The sequence below is a fragment of the Balaenoptera borealis genome, assembly GCF_965194805.1.
Source record: "Balaenoptera borealis genome assembly, chromosome: 12".
In the NCBI taxonomy this organism is placed as follows: Eukaryota; Metazoa; Chordata; class Mammalia; order Artiodactyla; family Balaenopteridae; genus Balaenoptera; species Balaenoptera borealis.
This window is the reverse complement of record NC_138869.1, coordinates 23,577,384-23,602,173: the sequence shown is the minus strand read 5'-3', so window position 1 is coordinate 23,602,173 and position 24,790 is coordinate 23,577,384. Positions and strand designations below refer to the sequence as shown.

Sequence of the window (24,790 nt, the reverse complement as noted above, 5' to 3'; positions counted from 1 at the left end):
AAACTTCTCCAAGGGACTCCTGAGACAAATGACAACTCACTGTGTAAGTGAGAACATATTTCGATAGTGACAGCTTTTTTTTTTTTTTTTTTTTTTTTTTTAACCATCTTCCACTATTTCAACAGTAATACCCCAAGAGATTTTAAAATAAACCCTCAGAGGGTAAAAACACTCATTATAAGTCCTTATATACAAAGCTGGCTAACTAATAATTGAATTTCTAGTGATCAATTTTTTAAGTCTGTAAGTTTTTGACGTATCTTTAACCTAAGGTACTCATTTGGCAAATTTGCTACGTTCAGTTAAAATGTGCTGAGTAGAATCTGTTTTAATCCAGCCATGCCTAGGAACCTCCCAGGTAACAGAAACTGAGAGGTCCAAGAGGTTAAGCAGTTGCATATAATTTCATAGTTGCTTCTTCTTTGCATGAACAGTTGGAAAAGTCAGCCTGTTTTTATATCCAGATTAAGGTTCAGTGGAAACTAAATACTTTTCTGATCCTTATTCTAATGCTGGTAGGTAGTATAAATGAAGATTAAGCCCAACTTTTGTGCAGACACATAAGGACCATAAAACGAGAAATCCAACAAACTGATTCTCCTAGAATTAGACTGTCTCTGAGATCCATTTACTTTCGAATGCACCTGAAGACATGAAAAGGGCTATTCTTCTCCTATTCGCCTCCTTGCTAATCTACTACCTGACTCCAGATACATAACCTTTTAGAATGAAACTGAGCATGGTGCATCTAAACAGGGAGAGTTTTCTGTGTCACAGGAAATCTGTGCAGGCTCCACAATGGCTGACAAGATTACAACAAATACCTTAAGTGCATCAGTTGGCATTTTTCAGCGTATGGCCTCCTGCTCTGCCTATGGATAAAGATGTAATTCGATCCCTCTGCAGTAAATGGACAGCGTCAACCTCAGGATACCGAAAGCAAGTAGAGCAAAGGACAACAGCCTAGAACCTTTTCTTCAAAAGCTATCTAAAGTCTAGTTTGTTTGTTTGTTTAATTACAAAGGCATTCTAAGAGATTATAAAGCGAGAGCTAAGACTGGTCTCCAGACATATAAATCTATCCTCACTGGAAACAAAAGAAGCCACATTTGGTCCAATGGCTCCAAATTAATTCTTACTGCCCACCATTCTATTTTTCAGGCTCTTCTAAACCAAAAAGTTATAAGCATCTTTTAGTCTTTCTGTGTCTGCCACAGAAACTCTAAAGTGATTTTAAAAGGACAGTTGCAAGTTTTGGCTAAAACATATATAATCTCATCTCTGGAAACCTCTCATGGTTTTTACGTTGGAACGGTGATACACACAAACACACACTCACACAAACATTCATATACTGTTTTCTGTGTTTACTAAGCTCTAAATGGATAAAATGTTGCTGGTATAAAGATACACATCTAATTAAATCAGTGGGCTTCTTAATGTTCACTATTTCAAGAAACACATTAAATTATATGTGTAACTGCTTAAGATAAAATTCAAAATCCTTTCACTGGGTCACTTTTATTAAAAAAACCAAAATAATCTGGTTTTCCTGATGGAAATGACACTTACTATCACCTATTACTTTTGAGGTTTCTTTCCTTCTGTGGGTGGACACTCTGCGTATGAAATACACAGGAAACAGTTTAAAAATAGTAAACCGAAAAAAAAGTTTTATATATATTTTCTACTTTGGAAAAGCACTGAACAGTGGAACTAATAGTTCTGCGTGCTAAGGTATAATAACATGGATTCACAGCTTCCTTTTCTTAGAGCTGTCTTCTCACATGATATATTTTGGATCTCGCAATCAACCTCAGCTTCAGCTAACATCCAAGTGAAGCTCCGGGCAATTAAAAAATATAAAGTCTTAACTTCCAAACAGGAATACAGAAATTGAGTCAATGCTACCATACGTCCCATGAGCAGGAGAACGTGGCTGTGTATGCTTGTGTGTGTATACACGTGGACCCCTTCCATCTCTCCATCCCTCAAACCTTCACTGACGGTTTCCAAAAAAAAAAAAAAAAAAAAAAGCCAAGTACTTTGGGGACACGATGATGAAAAAGATGGGCTCCCTGCCTTCAAGGAGGGCAGTGCAGAGTAATGTGCGTTCTACCTTTTCTCAAACCGTGATTCAACACAGCCTACAGCAGACAACGCTATTCCCTTAGAAGATGTTTAAAGCCAAGGAAATCAGCTTGTACGGAGCGGACACTTGGCAGTAAGAGTAATAAGCCTGGAAGCCTGGAAATCCACCCCATCCAATGAGAGAGCAAAAGACTCTGCCTGAGTTCCTAAGCTCAGGTTCGATCTACATAAGTGCTAATTCCATGTTGAAAAGGTGACAATAATTAGATGCTTCACACCCACACCATACTGAATACATTGTGAAGTAATTATATGCACACTCCAGTCACATGGATCCAATTAGAGATCACCAAGATATGGCGAGGCCGGGCCACCCACCCCTCCGCGTGAAAGACAGCTTTGGACACATCTCAGATGGGCGTTCCTACCTTTCCCTTTTGGGAGTGTGGACTGACAGCTGTCCGTTGGTAGAGGCGTGTGGGTTCATTATTAAGGAGGTCTTGGAAGGTGCAGAGGAAGAGACACATGTCGTGGTCAGATCCAAACTGCTGTGATTGTTGCCCGTGGTTTCTTCTGTCGTATGAGCACTTGTCACTTCTTTCCAGAGCTGCTGCAGTTCTGTTGGAATCATGCCTGAAACAAACAAATTGGATAATTAAATCAATTAACAGCTAATTCCGTCCTCTTCAAACAGTAATTAAATCAAAGAGTCAGTAAACAAAGCCTAGTGTTGGGGGGAGCGGGTTTGGTGCGCTCAGTTTTTTTCCTTCCCTCTCAACTAAGGCAAATACGGTAGGAACGAACGTGTCCTCCCCCTGAAGTGCCCTCATCACACATAAAAGACACCCGTGAAAAGGATTCAAAACACAGCTACTTCTTGCAAAGACTGTATGCCTCCATCCAAACTGTTGTTTCTAAATCGCTGGGGGGGGAAAAAATGCAGATAGATGTTACTGTATTTTTAGACACAAAGAAGGGCTCAAAATAAATTTGTTCAACTATACTATTATGACAACACGAGCCACAAAATGAATAATTTTTGTGCTTAAGCCTTAAATGATGACAAATAGCTCTGTTATTAAATACAGTTTTTATTAATCACTTTTAGACGTAAATTATGAATTCATATTGTCTTCCTGAAATGCTTTTCAACTTTTAACAGTCAAATTGATTATACTATGATTATTTCATTAACACACCTATCTTCCTCATTAATTTTGGTTTCTTGTACCACATGCTTAATTGATGGATGTGTCTACTGAAAAACTGTGTAACTTTTTATACAAGTAACACTATTATTACTGTCATTTCTTAGATCCATGCTAATGAACCATTGCAGAATGAAATGAAAACGTGAAAGAAACTTGGAGCAGTAAAGTTCTCTTGTTTTTAAGGGGGTCACAATGGACATGGGTCTTAGGCAGTAAGTGTCAACTTGCTTTTTTTTCCCCCAAGAAGAGATACAATCAGGATGCCAATCTCACTATTGTGGGCCTGCAGCCTTTATCCTGGCGGCATGCCTCTACAGCCCAGTATTTCCAAATCCTACCTCAAGGCATATTCTAGTGCGTACACACAGAGAAGAAAAATATTCTGAATGGCAACTGACAAAAACAACAACCTAGGAGGACAACCTGGAAGAAATCATAGGCCCTGGACACCACAAGGCAATGCCGCGTTAGAACTGGACGTCTGGACCACAGTTCATTGTTTCAATCAACTGGAACCCAGCTATCCGAGAAAGCCTGCCATTTTCTAACTATAGAGCAGTAACCGAAACAGGCTTGTTTCTGACCAAACCTAAGGGTACTGAATTTAAAAAGAAGGCTGTGCACATTACATTCATTTGAAACACGTAATAAAAAATGCCAAGGTCTAAATTTAATTTATTTTTGTCATTTAGAATACAATGGATAGATAATCATCTCAACGTGATCAGCCAAACATCTTTACTTTGCTAAACTGTTAAAGATTTTAATTATGCTAGCATTGGAGAGCACTGGTCTAATGAGGCGATGGACTCCAGAGAATCCGAGTGGTTAAGAACTGTGAAATGAGTCTGATAGGATTTTTTTATATTCACCGTGGATCGTTTGCATATCAAAGAGGAGTAAATTATTGCACAGCAGACCAATAACCTTCCCCGCCTTTCTGAGAGGAGCGTTAACAAAACCAGTTGGTCTCTCCTAACGGTTCTCCACGAAAATGTTCAAATGCTCGAGTCTTTGCAATTAATAAATATTACAAAGGAGGCTTCAAATGATACATTAAGTGGTCAGATATTCTTCGAACGCATCCTCGACAGCCAAGTCGGGTTTCTTCTTCCTTCATAAGAATCAAATGCCAATTATATTTTGATGGATTTTGTCCCAAATGAGCGTTTAGTTATTAGGCATATTCAATTATTACTTGTCCCCTGAAATTAAACCTCGGAGGCAAATTAAACAAAGGGAAAGGTCACCACACAATCCCGTGTCCGGTTCTGCCGCATCTGGGCTATTATTTTCCAACACCTTGCGAGGTGACACGTGGGGTGTGTCTGTAGCTAACAGGCCACCGCTGATGTCTGCACACCAACAATTACCTGTGAAGATGGCTGACCCTCCGACCACTATTTATTCAACTGAAACAATAGTGAATAGGCTTGTCTGTGGATGATAGCACACTGATATAAAGCCACACAAGTCAACACCCAGTTTTATTTTCTGGGGAGTAAATACACACGAAAAGAACAAGCCACCTATTTTTCAACTCAAACTAATTGATTTCTGGGTCAGGTGCATGGGAGGTTGGAAGGAAGAACACACCACGGTTTCTAACAACTGTGTTAACACTTTCCCCTCGACAGAAGCAGAACTTTGAAGGTGTTTCAAGAGTAAGCTGTTTATCCAGCAAATAAAGACAGAGAGAAATGCCCTGTTACACTTGTTATGCCCACAGAGTACAGTAATGCTACTCCAATAGGCTAGCAAATCAGTTCCCTCGCCCAGAAGGAGAAACGGTAAATAAAACAGGAACTCGCTGACTGACAACGAGGCATCCTTCTGGGTCAAATTTCGATGTGATAATAACGGTGAAGAACATTGCCATCAGACTCACAGAAAGGCAGTCAAATTGGTCTCCTCCATCAATGTTACACCTTGTTAGTGATGTTAAACTGTTAGTTCAATGAATACTATCTACCAAAGGATGCTGTTATTTGACAGCCGAGATCTCATGATAGAATTGTGACAGATAAAAGGTAAGCTAGTCACTCATCAGACTAAATGGACAGCAAATGTCCAGAAAGCATGCATTTCTTCCAAAAAATGGTACATAGGAATAACAGTACCAAGTTAAACAAATCCATTAACAGGTACATCAGCAGGCATGTAATTTTCTCCCAGCTATAGTTTACATTTTAAAGAATTAAAAAGTCAGAATGATACTAAAAGTGTATGGGATTACAGGTGCTGAGGAAGATGAGATGATTAAAGACACCAAGGGAAAAACAGACATGCTAAAAATGTAAAACAGAGAGAACATCCTACAACAGCCCTAAAAACATCCAAAAAAAAAAGTCCTGCTGTTTCATAACCTAAAACCTCCGGGGTGGGGGGGAAAGAGCCTTCAAAATATTACTCTCTGTCTCTTCATATACTTTGATATTTCTACATGCATGTTTAAGGCAACTTAGCCAAGACCGTACAGGTATGTAAAAGAACCATGATGATTATATCCAGAAGTGGGCATCACCAGCATTTTTAACACATAAACCCTGTGCCTTGCTACATTTCTTTTTCCAGGACAACTGGCCCCTTCATTATAAAAGAAAATGCAGACAAAGGTTTAAAAAATGTATGTTGCGGGGACAGCTGACAGATTACCGTTCACGGAACTCAATTTTACAACCCCAGGTATCACTGGCTCCAAGACAGAGCTGATCAACCTTTTTTTGTCCTTGTACCTCCATACCCAGGTGACCACGTTCAAGCAAGCAGAAAGTTGATTTAAACCTCATAATGACATCAGTTTTAAGCCATCATCTCTCTGATAAAAAAAAAAAATTGTGTTGTAGTCCAACATGACTGAATTCTCCAGCCACTTTGGGAGAAGGGTTAGGGGAGACAAAACCAACCTCCTGATTCCGGGAGAGATGGCAATGACACTGGTGGTTCACTTCACTGGGAGAAATATCTACATTTGCGTTTATGCATCCTGGGCGCACACAAAGGTACCACCTTAGACTGTAAATATGCATCGTCTTAATGTCACGGGGGGCTAAGAGTCAGAGCAGACTGCTAAGCATATCAATCAATGCCATGACTAGTAAATTACCTACCGGTGTCTCTGATACGTTACTGCAGAGATTACACTTCATGCATCACCACATTCATTTCTTTCACATTACACATGAGCTTGTCTTGTCACTGCCCAATTGCCCTCTTTTGGACAGCTTAACTGATGTACTATAACAATGAACCTTAGTGCACAAACTTAATAGTACAGGAGCAGTGGGAAAAGATGGGCAAGGTGGAAGCGGAGTCCAGTGGGTGTGTCAGCCCAGCGGGTGACGTTGCCAACAATAAACCCAAAGATGTAACTAATGCACGTTATAACATTTCGCAAGCACAAAAATGCATTAGCCCATGTGTCCTCCCGCCCCCACCCCGCCCGGCACTGCTCAGTTACCAAATCTTCTATTTTGACAGCAACGGAGATGCTGATTATATATTGCGTGGATGAGCAGTATTGGCAGAAGGGGGAGGGGAGGCAAGAGGGAAGTTAAAGGAGGAAAAAGCCCTGGTCTCAACACTGAAAACATAAACACAACCCAAAGAACCCCAGGAGGGACAGAAGTTGGGTGTGGTTGACTCGGGAGAATCAAGATTCCACGCACACATGCCTCACCGGCTCCACCTGACACCAAAAGTTACTGTACACACGGCCATGCCTTCAGCACCATGAGGGGAGAAAGACGTTCCATATTTTGAACCCTTTCATAATGAAACTGAATCCAAGATACCAAAGGCTTTAGCTACCAGCCTTGAAGGCACATATACACATACATCCGAGTCTACCATGGGCCTTGAGGAGGCAAATGAAATCTACCACACCCCATACGGGATGGAGGAATTGTATTTCAAAACACGGCATGACTCTTCTTTCTTTCCTGCCTTTCCTTCTTGCTGGTTCTGAATAATCCATTTGTGTATCACATTGCACACACATGAAAGTTAGAGTTGTTTAAACCCAGAGGATGTCCTAAAAACAGCTAGAGTACTCATTTGTTTCTGACGTCCAACACCCATTGGAAGAACACGCCAATGGCTCTTCCAAAGAAATTTTTAAATCCATGAAATCTTGTTTCCTTTTCAAAGGGCTCCAGTTTTCGAAAGAGAGCTGGAGGTGGACAGGCCGCCTGTTCTGACGCGTATAGAACCAACGGGCTCAAAAACCAACCGTCAGGTGAATACAAAAAGGAAGAAAAGGGAGAACCCAAGAGAAAACCACCTTGGCTTTTGTAACAGCAAGAGATGAATCATAATCGTTTACAGAAAAAGAAACCTGAATTTCTCCCTAGATATTAAAAAGTGGCATTTCTAAAGCATCACTACGATTTAACACAGAGCAAGTTACAGGATGTACAACACATCTTAAAATGACTAACAGAAGCCTTCAAGAAAATGCATCTGTGATTCCAAACTGAAAACGCGAGAAGATCTGATTGAAACGCTCCCTCAGCCAGAGCAGCGCTGCCTTCTCTTACTCTAAGGACGTGCAGTATTCTGATCCTGCTAAGCCTCCAGATCACCCTAGGTCTTCCTTTGGGCGCTGACGAGCACTCTGGCTTCTGGAAAGGTCCATCACTGCTCCCTGATCCGGCTTTGCCTCCGAGTGTGTATCGGCGTGTTTTAAACGGACAATCTCCTTCACGATGAGCTGGAAGAAGACGACCCCCACCCCCGTCCTCCGCCCCGGAGTCTCGAGAGAGCAGCGCCTTCTGTACCATCAACGCTTACCTTGAGCAAGGGGTTGGAGGGGAAGGGCAGGCTGCCCCGGCTGGATTGTTAGAAGGCCTTGGCGCTGCAAAGACAGAAGGTGTTGCTGCTGTAGCTGCTGCATCTGTAAAAGTTGCTGCTGGAAAGCCAACTGCTGGGTAGACACCTGCTGTTGCTGGAAGAAATCAGGAAGGAAAAAAAAAAAAAAAAAAATGAGATGGCCACTGCTGGGGGAAGGTGAAACGTATGGACATTTCCAAACACACTGTGATCCGCCAGGACTGAGAGCGGTCACTAAAGTTTCGCGGAGGGCTCGGGGTCAAGGCTGCTTTCAAAGGGACAGGACACATTGCCTCCGAAGAGAAGCGAGGGGCTGGGTGTGGGCCCTTTCTGCGGCCGGCTCCCATAGGAAAATAATTTGACAATCGAGGCAGCTTTTGCCTACGGTTTGAAAGGCCTGAGTTCTTCTAGCCAAGATGTAGACTCCTAGACTCTGAAATTTTTAAGTAGACACAGGAGCAGCAAGCAGGCTATAGATCACTCCAGGTCTGGAGGGATTTGAACCCTGAACCTCTGAGGTGTGAAGGGACAAGTTGCCTCCATCCCGCCTGCGCGGGGAGAAGCTTTTAACTACTCTGTTTATCACTTCTGACATAAATAAATGAGAAAAAATCAGACCTTTGAAGAAGAAAAACTTCATCTAATATTGTTAATTAGCCATGACAAACGATGAAATAACATTGTAAATCTTTCATAGAAACAGCCACTAGATTTTAATTACACACATTCATAATTTAGCAAACAACATCGTGCTCGGCTGTGAGTGTTTAACATGAAGGACACTTTAAGCTTCAGATGCCTTCGCTTGGCTTGAGTTTCAGAAACCCCGAGGTCGGCTTGCTGGTCCTGCTTCCCCGCCCGCTTTGTTCTTGCAAAGAAGGGGCTTTGCGAAATGATAAATATCTTTCTGTTGATTGGATAATGACAGGAGGAAAACTTTTGTTGTGTAAAACATCAATACATCATTCCTGTGTTTAGCAGGTCTTGCTCCAGCCAAAAAAATTAATGTAGATTTCCTCAGTAATTATCTGAGTGATAGAAAGATAATACAGTGCACTATTACAATAAATAGAAGGAAATTATCTAATATCCTTAATCTGCTAGGAATCAAATCGAGGTGGAGGTCTTAGCCACATTATGGCTAACAATTATGAAAGGAAAATTAACCCTTCTTTGGGAAGGGAGTTCTGGAGCCAGGAAAAAAAAAAAAAAGAAAGAAAAAGGTTCTTTACGAAAAGCACAAGATACGTTTTCCTAATTCTGAGTAGTATTCAAAACATCAGAGACGTTCACAACCAAGAGGACAATACAACTCTTTCACAGAGCTTCTCCTAACTACACTTTACAAACAACTGCATTCACTTAACCTAACACATGACCTTGATCTGATACATCCATAAAATGGTATATATATCAAGACCTTCTGATGTAAAGTTCAAAGGAGGAGAAAAATGGTGGTTTCCTTTTGGTCTCCATGTAGTTTATTTTACAGTAAAAACCATCATTCTCATACTAGCAACCAATTTCAGACTTACTACCATGCCACTGAGAAAGTTAATTGAGTTTCACTCCAAAAAACAAATTCTATACCACTAACAACAAAAATTTAAATAAATTTAAATGAAAAGCCAGTGTTTTCATTTGAAGAACAGCATGCATAAAATGACCCAATTGTTTTCACCCCTTCCCAAGTTATCACATTAATGTAAGAGCCAATGATAGTTATACTCATGTCAAAATGATTTTTTCACTTCTTCAACAGATATTAATTCACGACGTTTAGAAAAATGGGTGAGGGAAGGAAGAGAAGAAAAATAACATTGACACAATAAAAGATCAGGGAATTAGCTCTTGTTGAAGGAGAAGATCATGGGGCAGGGAGGGTGCTGGAGTTTGGGGAGAGTGTTTCCCATCTTACTGTAAATGAAATGTTTAGAAGTTGTGTATTTATATAAAATGACTGATGGCTGTTCTGTTGTCTCTGTGGCCATCCCTAGGAAAAGCTCATGAGAGCTGTCCGCATTTGAAAAGTCAGGATATAAAAGTATACAAGGCCCATTGTCCAAAGAAAGAATTTAAAAGCAACACTGGTTGCCAAACTGTGCTCCCCACCCAGTTACCAAACACAGGATACGAGCCCGTTTGTTTACTTCTCACAATTGAATGCATACAAAAAAGGTCTCCGTGCAGTCCCCTGGACAGGTCAGTAGTCGGTGTTAAAATGCTAAAGTGCCCTGATAAACCTTGCATTTCGAATCCCCTCCCTAGCGCTGCAGTCAAAGGTCTGTTTTGCTTTCTTCGGCTCCTCCCTACTGCCTAACATAAACTGTCATAACTGCCCAGGACAAACGGCCCTTTTAAAACAATCAACTTAGCCTACCTCACCCACACAGGATGGGATCTTTTTTTTGTGGCTCGACTTAAAATCAATTCTGCCTTCTCTTTTCCACACCCGTCCTGTCAAATAGTCGTGAGCCGTCACCTAAATACCAGCTGTACTGGGGCTACAGAGCACCCATCTCCCAAGGAAGGTCTTAGGTCTAAACTCAACGTGGGGCCTTGAGTTTCTCAAGGAAACATCTCAAGGCAACTTTAGGGGAAAAAAGGAGACTAAAGGACGTTGTTCTGGCCCAGGATCAACTGTCTTACTGCAGAGGTGATCAAAAGAGGGGACAGGGCGGGGGAGAGGGAGGGCTGACGATTCAAAATAATGAGCCACTAATGACCGGGGATTCAGTAAATTAATATACTTGTTCCATCTGTCAACATCCGAGTTCAAACCCTGTTAAAATCCTAACCACCAATCCACATCATGAAATTGCTACCATGTGACTTTATTTCATGGTAGCACAAAAGGCCTACCACCTGCATGGTAATTTCAGGAGGCTTCCCCCCTTACCTTAGGGAAACAGGGCTCTCCTCATCATTGTTACAACAGGTCTCGGCCACATCCAGTGGCACTGTGGACACACCGCTAGAATCCAAGGAGACATGCCCGCTGGGCATGTCTGGGTCTGGGTCTACCCACCCTTCGGGATGTGAAGGCAACATCATCTTTGCCTTTCGAAATGGATGGCAAAGGGTGACCACCACAAACGCAGCACCCTGGAGATGCCAAATGCTACTACAGTGTAACCACCTTCCCCTGGTTCAGATACAAAGTATTCCCCTTTCTCCCCGAAACTCCCTTCCCAAATTCTGACACCACCATCGTCTTTGTGCGCCCGAGATGCCCCCTTTCTGACAGCAGCAATTTGGGAGAGTTAACTTTTATCCTTCCTTCTGCTGTGTAACTTTCGGCTTCATATTTCTTTATGTGCCCTCTGAGCTCATCTGAACTTTCATGTTCTCCCAGCATGCAGACGTGCATTCCAAACTATGTCTAACAGACCAAATAAGAGGTTAATAAGAAGTGGCAACAGAAAGGAAAAACACAATCCCTGGTAACTGATAAGAATGACAGTGCGGCCCTTTTTTGTTTGTCTTCAAATATAGAGTTAAAGATCTTTAAAAAACTAAATTTTGATGCCTTTGAAAAGAAAGAAGCACAAAATAACAACAGGGGGTTATTGCCTGCGAGCCACAGGGGAGAAACTCCATAATTCTTATTCTCCCTTTTGAAGGCTGTTAGAAATCTGATTCAAAAAAGCAACAGCAGAAGGGGAAACCTCTTGAGGCTGTAACCATTTCCTGTGATCATGCATAATGTGCTTCAAAAGTGGGTTTTTACCAATTCTGTTGATCAATTGCACCTCCTTCATATCCCTTCTTTTTTCTGCTGTGTTTACATCTGATGTGACTCAGTGACGAGCACTGTCTGAGACTGTGAAACAGGCCTGTCATGTTGATTTATGGGCGCATCAAACCACAACTTGTCCAAACTGAAGCTCGCAGTTCATTAATTAGAGAGTTGTGACTTTGAAGTCAGCTTTCAGACTGTGGTTTTTAACATTTGGCTTAATTTATATGCTCTTGAATGTGGATCTCTAAGGAAAAAACTGAAATTCCCTTCTTGTCTTTGAACTTCTTTTGACCGCACAATAATCATTTCTTTGTCCAGAGTGATGCCTGCAATCCCAGAGTCATTAACGCGCATTGAACTGCCACTGATGAGTAAGCCCTACTGAATTAGAAAAACAGCCAGCAAAACAAAGCTGAGAGCCTTCTGCACAGTGATATCTCACAATTACATGCCTTCCCTCCCTGTGCCATTTCCATTTTAATTACTGTTAGTCCTTTAGATTTACATTTTAGACACTTTTTAATCTGTTCCCTTTTTTATTATAGCAGCACCCGGTAGCGCGCTACCGTACTTAAGGTTGTGTCAGCAGTTTCATTAAAACGCCTCCTCCCCTTCACCCCCAAACTGCCCCTACTCTGCAGGGGTTTCCATCCAGGCTGCTAAACAGGACTCCAGGATGAAAACTTGGCAGGGCACGGAAAATGTACCCAATTTGTGCAGAGGGAGGAGCCGGCAAAGTGAGAACGGCTGGCTCATTCCCAGCATGTAAGACGAGCGCTTCCCGGCACCTGAGCTCAGCATCCGGGCTCCTGCGAGGGGCAGGGATGGGGAGGGTCACCTGGAGGGACTCCCTGTAAACTAAAGCAAGTGGCTGCCTCCTCTGGGTCAGCAAAGAAGCTGTTCAGCGGGATTCGGAGCTGTTTATCAAACTCTGAATTGTCATTCCAAGGAGAACACTCAAATGGAAAGAATTTCAGTCCACCGTGAAAACACGAGGAGATAAGTTACATCGGATAACTTTGGAATGGGCAGAAAGATGTCACGATAATGCACACATGCCCGGAGATACTCCCCCAGCTGACCGAGCCTCAGCCACGTGGAGCTGCATAGAAGGTGGGACAGAAACCCTCCCTGGGAAGGCCTTCCCTTTTATGGAGTGAACACTGTCACCTAACTGGGTGGTGGGCACATGTGATCACTACGGGCACTTACAAAGTACTGTGTACATAGAAGCTATTGCGATACACGAGTTCTTCTCGGGAAAACACAAACAATCCAAGCCTGCCTTTAAGCAGTTAACGATCCGTGCAACTTGCAGGAAGAAGTTCAACAGAGATCGGGCTGTTCTGAACCTTGCTCTAACTTTCGGGGTAAGAGATTCTTCTTCCAAAGGCAAAGGCCATCGCCACATGCTCAAGCTCTCTGAGCTGGGAGGTGGGGGGAAACCAAGTGCGCGCCCAAGTATAATTTTACTGAGTGCACCTCACCTCTCCCAGGTAGATCCTGGACCTCAGTGGTACCAGTCTGCAAAAGCAGCCCTCAAGTTTCTGCCACGATCCCTCTTGCCGGTGCCCACATGAGGTACACCTGGGGTGGTGTTATAAAATACGTGGCAGCCGGCAAATGGAACCCAGAAAAATCTGAAAGAAAACAGGACAATATCTCTCGGCCTGAAGGCTGAGAGCCGATAGAGTCAGCTCAGTTGTGCAATCATTTAAAAGATGAATGACAGTTTAATAGCCACGAGATAGTCCTCTGGGATCTGCGGTTTGAAAGTAAAATATGTATTGTCGGTACCTCTTTAGGCTGTTTTCCAGCATGTTGTTGTAAAAGTTGAAGCTGCAACTGTTCCTGTTGTTTTTTATAAAACTCTTGAAGCTGCTGCTACAAAGGAAAGAGAGGACGGTAAGTAACAGAGAGTAGCGCCAAGCCACTGCCCCTTTCGGTGCCACATACAAGCTGTGATTTGAAAAATAGCACCCTTTTATCTGTAACGGCCTGACCTTTAGTTTGAAACCCGACAATAAATTTCAGCGCACGCTGACTCTTCTTGGCATTATTGTTTGAAAAGTAATCTCCAAAATGAACTGATGAAAAACATACCATTTTCTACACAAACTAATTAAAAGAAGGCAAGGGATGACCTTTGCTTGTACAACAAAGCCAGAGCGCCCTTGCGGAGGGAGTCTGGTGCATCTCTACTGCCAATCGCGTACGTGCTTCCTAAGTGATAGGCTTGGGCGCTGTTGGGGACCCGTGCTCAGTGTCTACGTCAACTGCGTGGGTAGCTTCCTCTGCGTCCTGTCCCCACGGCCTCACCCCAGCAGCTCCCATTCCTATGGTCCTGAGTCTCCTCTATTTGGTTCAGGTGTCCGTCAAGTCCGACGATGAGGCCCCCGTGGCACAACGGCAGCCGGAAGTTCACTTCAGCATCGGCAAACACGAAAGAGGTAAAATCAACTCTACACCTGACAATTAACCAACTCCAAGACGTCTCTTGATGTTTAAAAGAAAAATTCTGTAAGCTTCTGAGTTGAAATGGGGACTTCAAGAGCTGTCACATTTAAACCTGCTCCTGACGTGCTCCCTATTTTGCTTTGATTCACACCATTTAGAAGCCTCTGGCTTTCCAAATAAAAGAGCGCAAAGCCCCCTAAGCCTAAAAGATCTTATTTCTACCAAGTCCAATTACAGCCTTAATCTCAGTCCATTGGGTACTCTCCAGGCCCAAACCCTCGTGGCTTTGGCAGGGTCCCTCTCTTTCAGGGATGCAAATGCAACTGATCACCCAGGGACCGATGTTGCGTCCTGCCCCACCCTCCCTGCTCTGCTTACGCTTCGACGGGCAAAGGAGCTGCTCAGGTGAGGGGAATCCTGAGTGGAGGGACGGGCCCCAGGGGCCGTGGGAGGCTGGGGGAGGAGGAAGGACCATTACCTGCTGAAGCATGAGGGCCTGCTGCTGCTGGAGGAGAACCTGGAGCTGCTGAGGGCTCAGCACTTGTTGCTGGAGGATCTGCTGCATTTGCTGGGGAGTGATAACTTGAGGTGTCATCATAGCCACTGACACGGGAACCTAGAACGTTAACGAAGGATAAATAGGAAGCCAGGAAATTGCACGCCCGCAGCACTCAGCCTTCCGGGTTCAGGGACTGACCGGCATCAGCCTGCTTCCAGGACTGACCAATTTCCCATGTGCAGGGCATCTATCCAGAGGGGATGCAGTCACAAACCCTATTTAATCTATCAGGCACATTGATTTTAAATAAAGAAAAATAAAAGAAAACCCTGTAGCCGCTGACAAGTGTTCCCGATACTCTGGTAAACGAACAAGGAGTAAAGGCTTCATAAATGCTACCTGGAGTTAGGTTAGTATGATCTCAGTTTCTTAATAAGAATGAGTCTTTGGTCATAGTGAGATGTAGCATGTTAACGCCAACGTGAATTTTGTTTTAGGGAAGAAGGCAAACAGGAACCAGTATTTTCCCGGCTGGAGCTAATATGATCCCCTTCCTCTGTGGACCGTGACTTTAAGAACAATCAATGAACGCTGAGTCTTGTGGACAGCTGAACCTTGAATACGCCTTCCGAACTTCAACACAGACCCTTCCTCTGATGCCTTTTAGCCTTCCTTATTCACCCAGCACACAGATGTCTCAATTCTTCCATATTATGTGCGATACCATTAAAAGCCGCTTTCCATGACATTTCAGTGACAAACAGCTACAGTGATGAACTTGATAGCATTTCATATTTGCAACTGTTAACACGTTTCTGCACGGGCATCTCTGCAAGGAACCTGCACACTGTATCTGAAAGGATGATGTCTTGTTCAGATAAAACACTGACATTAAAATGACAGGCTGTCTTGGCCAAGGTTACACAAATTGTATTCAAGCGGATACCTAATGACAATGCTATGAATTCTGCAAGCTTTCTAGAATGTAATTTAGCTATTCAAAATAATCACTGCACTTGTGTTTAATTTGCAGACTACACGAGAACCATTTTGTCAGGCCCCGTAATACAAGAAGACTATTTCATGAAAAATTAACCCCCCTCCCACCACCAAATAAAAAGATAAGGAAAGGGGAAAAAAAAAAAAAAAACAATGAAAGAAAAGACAAAACCTGTATGTCTTCTAACAGTAATATTTAACCACCTTACTTTTCTTTGGTTTCTAATCAAACATGTGACAGCAAGAAGCTAGAAGCAGTAAAGGATATACTTTGTTAAAAAGGATCTCCTGTCATCTCATGTATTACAATAAAAGGTAATAACATGTTTTGCACTTTGCCTGTGTGCCACTTAAAAAAAAAAAAATCCAGCAGACAATAGCTGATTAGAAGATAAAAGAATTTAAAAATCTTTCAGGGGAGCAGTAAGCAAAAGGGAGAAATGCAGTATTAATTTTATGTAACATAATGTCTTAATATGCAGTTTATCTTGACTTTTTCACATGATTTGTCCTGTCATTTGCATAGCGAGCTCTCATTCCTAATTTCACAGTCATTATGCACTGATGTCCCGATTTCTCAGCATCACTAATTTTGATGAACTAACAAAGGTTCCTGAAGGTCAGATTCACGTACAGTGAACAGCTTCCACCGTTGTTGTGGGCATGTTTTGTGTGGGGGGATGTTTATGCACAAGTTTCACATTGTTTGGAAAACACTAGCTGGAACATTTGAAAATTTTCATTAACCCAAGTCTGGAAGGTCATCAATGAATTCTTCCTATTGCAGGGGCCTTTTAAGCGTAGATGTGGATACACTGTAATTTTAAACAGATGGGCATGTCTGAATATTTTTATATGCAAACAGGGACAGATGTATATGAGTGGATAAATTATCCTTTTAAAAAGATACTTCGCAGCACGAAATATCACCAATGATTAGAACAGTGAACTTGCATTTAATCTAGGACAAACACCAAGAAGACATTATCAAAACATCTAACCACCTAGAAATTCATTCCAATTAGTTGACTCTGTCTTCATACAGCAGAAACTTTTTGAATTTTTCAATCTGTATTGGGTGCCAATCTCTATCTTTTGAGCTGCGAAAGCCAACGTATCACAATAGAAGTTTACTTTTCCTTGAGAGTTGCATCATCATACAGGGAGGTTTGATTAAGCAAACAAAAGAACCATGTTTAAGGTTTCTTTTTTCCCCTGCGTTTCTTGGATGATGTACAATATAAATATTCTTGAGCCAAATTTCTGATGGTGATGAACAGGAAAACAGACAGGAACAGGGTGGTGTTAAGATCTAAGCTGGTGATGAACGCAAAATTAACAGTGTTACAACAGAAACCATCATAGAAACAATCTCTTGCTCATGATGTTTAAAAGGACTATGGAGAGCCTATGCAAGAGAAGGGCACCAGAGAACTTTTGGGGGTGATGGAAATGCCATCTATCTTGGTTGGGGTGGTGGTCACAGAAGGTGGATACAATTGCCAAAATTCTTCCAACTGTATACTTAAAACAAATGCATTTTATATAGGTAAATTATGCTTCAATAAAACAGATCTAAAAAGTTTAAAACAATGACATACACAGATAATTTTTAAACCCTCATATACAGTCAACAGTTTAAATCTCCTTTTCCCAAAGTTATTTATTCAATTTTTGTCATCATGTTACAGAACAGTAAAATGAACTTGAGTCTCCTCTCCTTTTTCCCTTCGGGCATCTCGACGGAAGTGGTGACAAGTAATCAAATGCTTAAAGCAGCAGCAGGCACAGCCAAAGGAGGGAAAGGGGCGAGAAGCCTGAGTAATCCTCCAGCCTGGTGACCGGTCTCTGAATAATCAGAAGTGGGCTATTAGATCCTGATGGCCTTAACTTTGCTTTTACTATCTGAAACCACATTTTCACACAAGTTAGCTCTGAGCTTCCAAAGTGGGCTCGAGCTTCATTTACAAACATAATAAAACTGAGATTTTCCCAAAGTTTCTCCTCCAACGTGTCATGAAAATCAGTTAAGGAAAGCTTTCACAAACATAGCCAAATGAACCAGAAACCATTGTGGGGTAGAAAAAGGAAAAAAAAAAAAAAAAAAAAAAATCTGAGCACAGTGTGAGGCTTTAAATAGTTAAGAATTATAGCCTACATATCCACTGCCTTGGCTCTCGACGTCTAACTTTTTCATGTAGCTAGTCCCTACTAATACTGGGAATCAAAGGGCATGCAGTACCAGCGAGAGGCTATTATAGCCCACACTTTATTGCCCATTACTACTGAGGTCATTAGCGGCAAGAGTGATTGTACTGGTCTTAACCTATTGATCACTGTAACTACTATCATTTAATCCTGTGTTGAATGTCTGGAAAGCAGCTAAAGGCACACAAGAGAGAGTGCTTCAGCATTGAGAAATATGGCCAAGGCTTCGAAATTACACTTTGATTCATAAAATCTAGCCAGTGGTTTAAATCAATAGTATTTAAAACAGTCATGTGAGTTTTTAACTACAGCACTCTAATATTTATGAGCCCCTCTTTCAGAGTATTCACTCAAAACTAAACTACCCCCCCCCAATTCCATGTACCTACTTTACCCTCCTTGAGATAAAAACATTAATTTCTGAGGTTTTGTGTGGTACGGGGCTCATGCCTTAACTAGGAGTTCAAGCTAATGCTCGATTTCTTCCTCAAACGACAATTTAAATATAATGCAAAAAAAAAAAAAAAAAACCTGTATCCCCGATACTGTAACTACCTTAACTGTTTGAGTATATAGAAATGAGTATGTTTTATGAGTTAACAATGAATCATAGAAGGCAATTTATGAAGAACGGGAATGATTCTGTCTAGCTGCCTTCAGGGATCAGAAATTCAAATTAAACTTCTGGCAGACATTTAAAGAATGCTAGCATACAAAACTGAATTTAAACACACACACACACACACACACACACACACACACACACACACACACACACAGTTAACACTCTTTAGTTGAGTTTCAAGAGGAAGTCATGAATTAAAAAAAAAAAAATTGGTTAATACACTGCTGACTGATACCAATTGGGTGTGGCCCACCCCAGGTGCACACAAACCTGCGAACATGGCAGCCAGAGAGCTGTGCTGGGGCCATCAGGACACGGCTGCTGGTGTGGGCCTGCTGCTACCTTCCTACCAGCCACTGGGGAAACGTCCTCTGCACCAATAAGTGCTGTTAAAGGCCCATCCACTGCTGTGTAAATTCTGCCTGATACAGTTTTCTTTTACTTCCAAATGGCTTTATATCATCTGAACGCTAGAAGAGTATTAAAATAATATGGCTTATTTTTCTCCTCCATCCTCAACAGGGAGAGGCAGGTGAGGGGAAGGGGAAGAAAAATATCTAAAAAGCAAACAAACAAATAAAAACACCCATAGAAACAATACTTATTTCTAATCTAGGAGACAATTGGAGGAATTGGGTGGGAGGGGAGATGACACAATATAAATACTGAAAATAACATGTTATCCTTTCTTTTTCTTTCTCTTTAGTTTACACTCACGTTAACTCCAAGGAAATGCTGCCAGGTATAAATACACATAGATTTCTGGACCTCAGCATTTCTCATAATTGCTATGTGTACAAATAATGCAAATGAGAAGATAAAAACACTTTAAATACTGCTGTATTTCCATTTCTCTGGATTAAGAATTTAGAAACTAGTTTTCATCTCTGGTTATTCACCTCGTGGATGTCCCAAGAAACTTAAGTCCCTTCTAGACCTTGGGCTGTGTTTGAATGATAACCAACCAGGTTAGGCAGTGTCACTTGGTTCATCAAATAAGAGCAAAATGAATTAAATTAGAGTGCTCCAGAACATCAAAACAAAACCAAAGAAAATGGCTACACACACACACACACACACACACACCTATGTCAAATTTGATATGATCATGTAGAAGCAAGCCTGTGTAAAAGAAAATAAACAGCAAGGCCCCCCCCATGAAAGACAACAGTTTTCATAATTAATAACCCAGTGGATACAACTGATACATCGACAAACAAAAAAGTTAGGAAGCTTGTATCTGTTCCCCATGGTGTTTAGAAAGAAGAAGAAACACACACACAGACACACAAAAACCCAAAAAGCCACAGATACCATGTAAAATAGCTGTATCACACAGGAAAGAAAATACATTTCTGACATAATATTTCAGTCTTCAAAAAATAAAAAAAAAGCATGCTATTCATGTGGAAAGTATAATTCTGTTTCATTACAGAATTCTGTTTTTTGTATAACTCTTTTAGGCTTCGCTATTTTGCCACAATACTGTACAAAGCATTAAGGCAGGTAATGGTTATTATATTAATGCAAAATCATCTAAGTAGTCAGTCATTAGCATAACTGTTCTCTCAGTAACAATACAACCACCTATTAAAATTTTAGGGAAAAAAAAAGACCTCTTTAAAATGCAATTAGCATTTCATTTTTTATCATTTTGTTTATTACATTCTATCAAGAAAGGCTATCCTTCCTTCAGGAAGAATTGTATGGCCAAGACTTGCCTGCCAATCAGGAGTTATTTCAGGTTATCAAGCCTAATAAGCAATCCTGGCAATGCTCTCTGAGCTCTTCTTTTGTCTCTAAATTGTAAAAAGTGGCATAAATTCATATTTGTTTACAGCACAGGCATTCGTGGGACCTCCACTGCTCTCCTCTCTCATTTCCCCACGCACACAAGGTTACTCCACTAAGTGCCAGCGTAACTGTTTTAGCTCTAATATCAGCTTCATTTGCATAAAAATGTAAAGTTTACATAAATTAAATCGCTTCTCCCATTAGTGACTGTTAAATACAGGAAACAATGGAAGCTACACGTGAAAGTAGTCATCCAATAAGCCCTGATCTTTTCAACCTAGCAACTATTATTATTATTATTATTATCATCATTTAGAAAAATGCCCCCTCTTCCTTCCTCAGTCTCTTTCTCTTGGACGAGGGATGGAAAAAACTTAGTGCACGTGGATCAAACCTGCTATGACAGTTTATATTAACAACGACAACAAAAATCGTCTTTTAAGTACCGTAAAGAAGAGGAGGGGAGAATTATTCCAAGAAGGTACCTCAGAATAGATTCTACCCACAGATCTTTAGCTCTTGAAGAGAAAAGGAAGGGGCCTTGGTTACATAAGCTCCCTTACATTGAAGCATTATTCAAAACTAGTGAAAGGGAAGGCAACTGTATCCATCCTATTTGACACACATAGATGATTAGAATAAGGAAAGACAACTTGGAGATACAGTTGCAGATCAATGGATACTGTTAAATGAAGAAAAGTTAAATCTTGATCTTTTGCCCATCAAACATTTTTCTAAGACTAAGAATTAAATGGATAGGTCTTCATGCTTCAACCAGCATAGAAAATATCATAGGGTGCTTAACTACGAAAAAATATATATCATATACATATAATTAATATATATACATATATATTTTACTATTTACTGAGATACAGGGGGGATTTTAGTTGGATTTAAACACGCAGGTAGGCCAAAATTAGATCATTCCAACGTTTTTAAGGCCTGACTGAGGGTGCAATCACCCTTTCCTTCCCCTTTTTTTCAGAATTACAACTTCTGTTTCTCAAATTATGTAGTTTCTCCTGCCTATTTCCAACACCTTTACCTTATCCATCACAGTTAAGCTAAGGGGTGCAAATTAGATTCTAATGGGAAAGCATCAGTTGCTTCTTTGACAATCTCACCATTCACTGATTTATTTCTAATGAAGACAAAGCCCAACCCAAAGCTCCCTACGTGGTAAAGGCCAAAACATGTTCAAAAATGCCTAGTAAAATCAAGGCAAATGGGAAAGCCATGAAGACCCACCCTCATGAAGTGGTGTGACAATTAGAGTAATTGTACAAAAAGCCATCTTCAGGACAAAGTAAAAGAAATTAAGCTGCCACAACAGTAACAGGTTAGATGAAAAAAATCAAAATTTAATGTATTCTCCCCTGTGTCATCTTGTTTTGTCAAGACATCAAATAGAATTGGGAAGTACAAAATAACAAGCCCTTGAGAAATCACAGAAGCCGACCTTTTTGATGTTGTTGATTTACCTTGTTCTCAGTTATTTGAACAATGATGTTTCAGATTTAAGGGCCAGATAAAGCTTAAAAATTAAAACATGATACCAAGGTATCCCAAAAAAAGCGCACCCTCACATTTAGCCAGCAACTTCATTGATTAGTTGCTTTCAACCGGATTTGAAAAGGAGGCACAGTGCATGTATTCAATATTTATTTCTCTCATTCTAAATTAATTTCTCTTCAAATAGCTGTCAGGTAGGAAGAAAGACTCAGAGATTATTCCTACAGTCCTCAAGTAGAGGCCCAGTTCAGGTCTTTCCAGATAGTTCAAGTTCCCACCATCTGTAGAGGACTGTTTAGCTAAGAGGTAGCCGAGTTTTCTCTTTTTAAAAAAGAGTAAATAAAACTGAATGTAGAATGCCATTTTTGAGGAGGGGAAAAAAAAAAAAAAGTACTGCACACTTTGAAATGACTCAAACCAATGTCCAGAAATATCATGCTATTGCCAAGAATAGAAATCTTTCATCAAACCAAACCAAATTCATGTCTGTCCCCAAACCCAGCCATGCAGGTATACACGAAGCTGCATTCTTTCTCTGCCCCCGGAGAGCTACAGCTTATCAGCAACATAACTCCTAGTCTTGTATGAAATCTTACGTACAAAGATATATAAAATCTATATATCACACGATAGCTTTCTCAATTTTTATGTGTAGATGGCTGCTTCTACTAGAGCATACATATGAACCAAAAAATGCAGCAGTAAAAAAAAATCTGTTTAAAAGACACTGAAAGTAAATAACCTAGTATTTACAAGCACTAGTAGAATTCGTAAGATCTGGACTAGTTAATAGCTATTAAATGACTGTAACTCCTTGTCTTCAAATTCATACGCATTTTAACACATAACACACACACCAGACACTATGTATTTATTTACTCCAACCTTCTCTGGTTAACTGTTGCTGCCTTATCCCTCGCTAATAAATCACAAAGAACTACCTGCAGTGGACTCGGACGATTCTATTTGCCAAACTCCTAAGAGGACAGTTTTAAGTTTCCCCTTAGTGGTGTTCATCTACAACTAAGCCACAGAGTAAAATAAATTTCTTCAATCTCCTTTTCTTGGCCAATTCAAATTTTATTCACATTTTAGTTCAAGCTAAGAAGCTCGTCACACTACTGTCTCCTGATTGCCTCAGTAAAACCCTGTAGCACCAACACACTTCTGCCACCTTACTCAGCTGAGATAAATCTGAAATTTCATTGCTTTTAATTAATCTGGATTTTAATTTCACTGTATCTTGCAATTGTGTGGAGGTTGGCTGAAAAGTTTGCAGAACTGGTCAGCGTCATGAAAGAGTTTATCTTTCAAGTGACAGCTCCTGACAACATGCAAATACAAGGCAGTGATGGTGAGGGTTTTGTTTTTACAGTACACTTGACTGTAAACAAACAAACAAACAAAATTCAGGCCAACCACTCCTATCATAAGCTTTCCGATGATTTATGGTTTACCAACTGAGCAAGGTTACGCAACACTGCATGCCTTTAGATGCATTACTTCAGCTAGTTGAGATTTAATTAAGATCACAGCCTCTAAAATCCCTGTCAAATGAAAATTCAAAGAAGACAATACACTATATAGCCTCTCGCAGAATGTTTCCATTCCGTCCTCTGGAAAAATATGAGTTAATCCGCGTTTCTATGGCTGCAGACAAAAGTTCACTAATTTTGTTTTCTTTTGACACTTAGGTTGTTTTCTATTGTATGTCATGAGATCATTCCCTTCCAGGGAGGGAAGAAAAAAATCGAGAGTGAAACACGTTGCAGAAAATGCCCTTGACATTATTATCCGACATTAGCATAGCTTAGCTATGATGTCATCACATCTTCATATAATCAGCCCATGCTTAGGAGAGTTTCATTTAATGAAATATGTTTATTTAAACACACAACACAAGTGGGAAGCCTACCTTTCTTGAATTACTCAGATTAAAGAATTGACATGTTAGGCTCCTCATTTCCTTAACTGACCAACTTTTTATCAAATGAGCTGCACATATGGGTAGAAAAGAAAGTTCCGGGAGCAAATAAGAGAGCATAAAGGCCATTACTTTCATTCTATAAGTAGTCCCTAGGGTAAAAAAAAAAAAAAAAATATATATATATATATATATATATAAATAGATTTCTTCTTACAAATTGGTAGTGACCCATGCTCTTTTTTCTTTTAAAGAAAAAATTTATGATCATGTGGCCCTTTACCTAGTCCAACATATTTTTATTTGCATCATCTTAATATCTGGTTGCTTAGCTCATGCCTTAGAAATGACAGGTGCTCACAGTCTGGCTCTTGACAGGCCACTACACAAATAACTGTCTTGCCTGAAAGGGCTAATGCAGTACTAATGAACAATAAATCAACTTTGATTATCAAGTGTCAGCCCAATCCGTTTTCAGTTCAGCTCTATCACATCCTAGAGTAAGTCAGCCAGTGTCTCTGGGTAGGCAGTCTGTATTTTGGTTTCATTTTTACACACTTTCCACTGAAATGTGTCAGGCAGCTACAAAGAATCACGTAAAATAGAAGTAGACGTTTTTTCCATGTAAGCGAAGGGCATCAATTAGGAGAATGTGCTTCAGTCTTCGTTCGGTTTACTTAGTGAGGAGTCTTAACATTCGAGAAAGCTTTGTATTCTTTTAAACAACAGTAACAGCAACAGATCCTAAACTAGAATCTTAATGTGATCATGTTTGAGGTTTTTGACAATGACATGCTAGCTTGAACACTTTACCACATAAACCAGCTTTGACTGAGCATTCCTCTTGGAAAATCTATTACAAACAAATGGAAAAAAAAAAAAAGGCCGCCTCTAA

The 24,790-nt window shown here is 40.7% G+C and overlaps 1 protein-coding gene across 16 annotated transcripts in view; it reads right to left on the bottom strand.

Moving 5' to 3' along the window:
• FOXP1 (forkhead box P1) overlaps positions 1–24,790 on the bottom strand; it is a 599,574-nt gene that overhangs the window by 83,442 nt on the left and 491,342 nt on the right. For 14 of the 16 annotated variants that reach the window (XM_082346185.1, XM_082346180.1, XM_082346188.1 and 11 more), the window contains 4 exons: positions 14,810–14,947; positions 13,672–13,758; positions 8,094–8,247; positions 2,520–2,724 (listed from right to left, as the gene is read on the bottom strand). In XM_082346185.1, the coding sequence (XP_082202311.1) occupies positions 2,520–2,724; positions 8,094–8,247; positions 13,672–13,758; positions 14,810–14,947 (584 nt within the window). The remainder of the gene's footprint in view (positions 1–2,519; positions 2,725–8,093; positions 8,248–13,671; positions 13,759–14,809; positions 14,948–24,790) is intronic. The other 2 variants (XM_082346181.1, XM_082346179.1) reach the window with 1 other exon arrangement.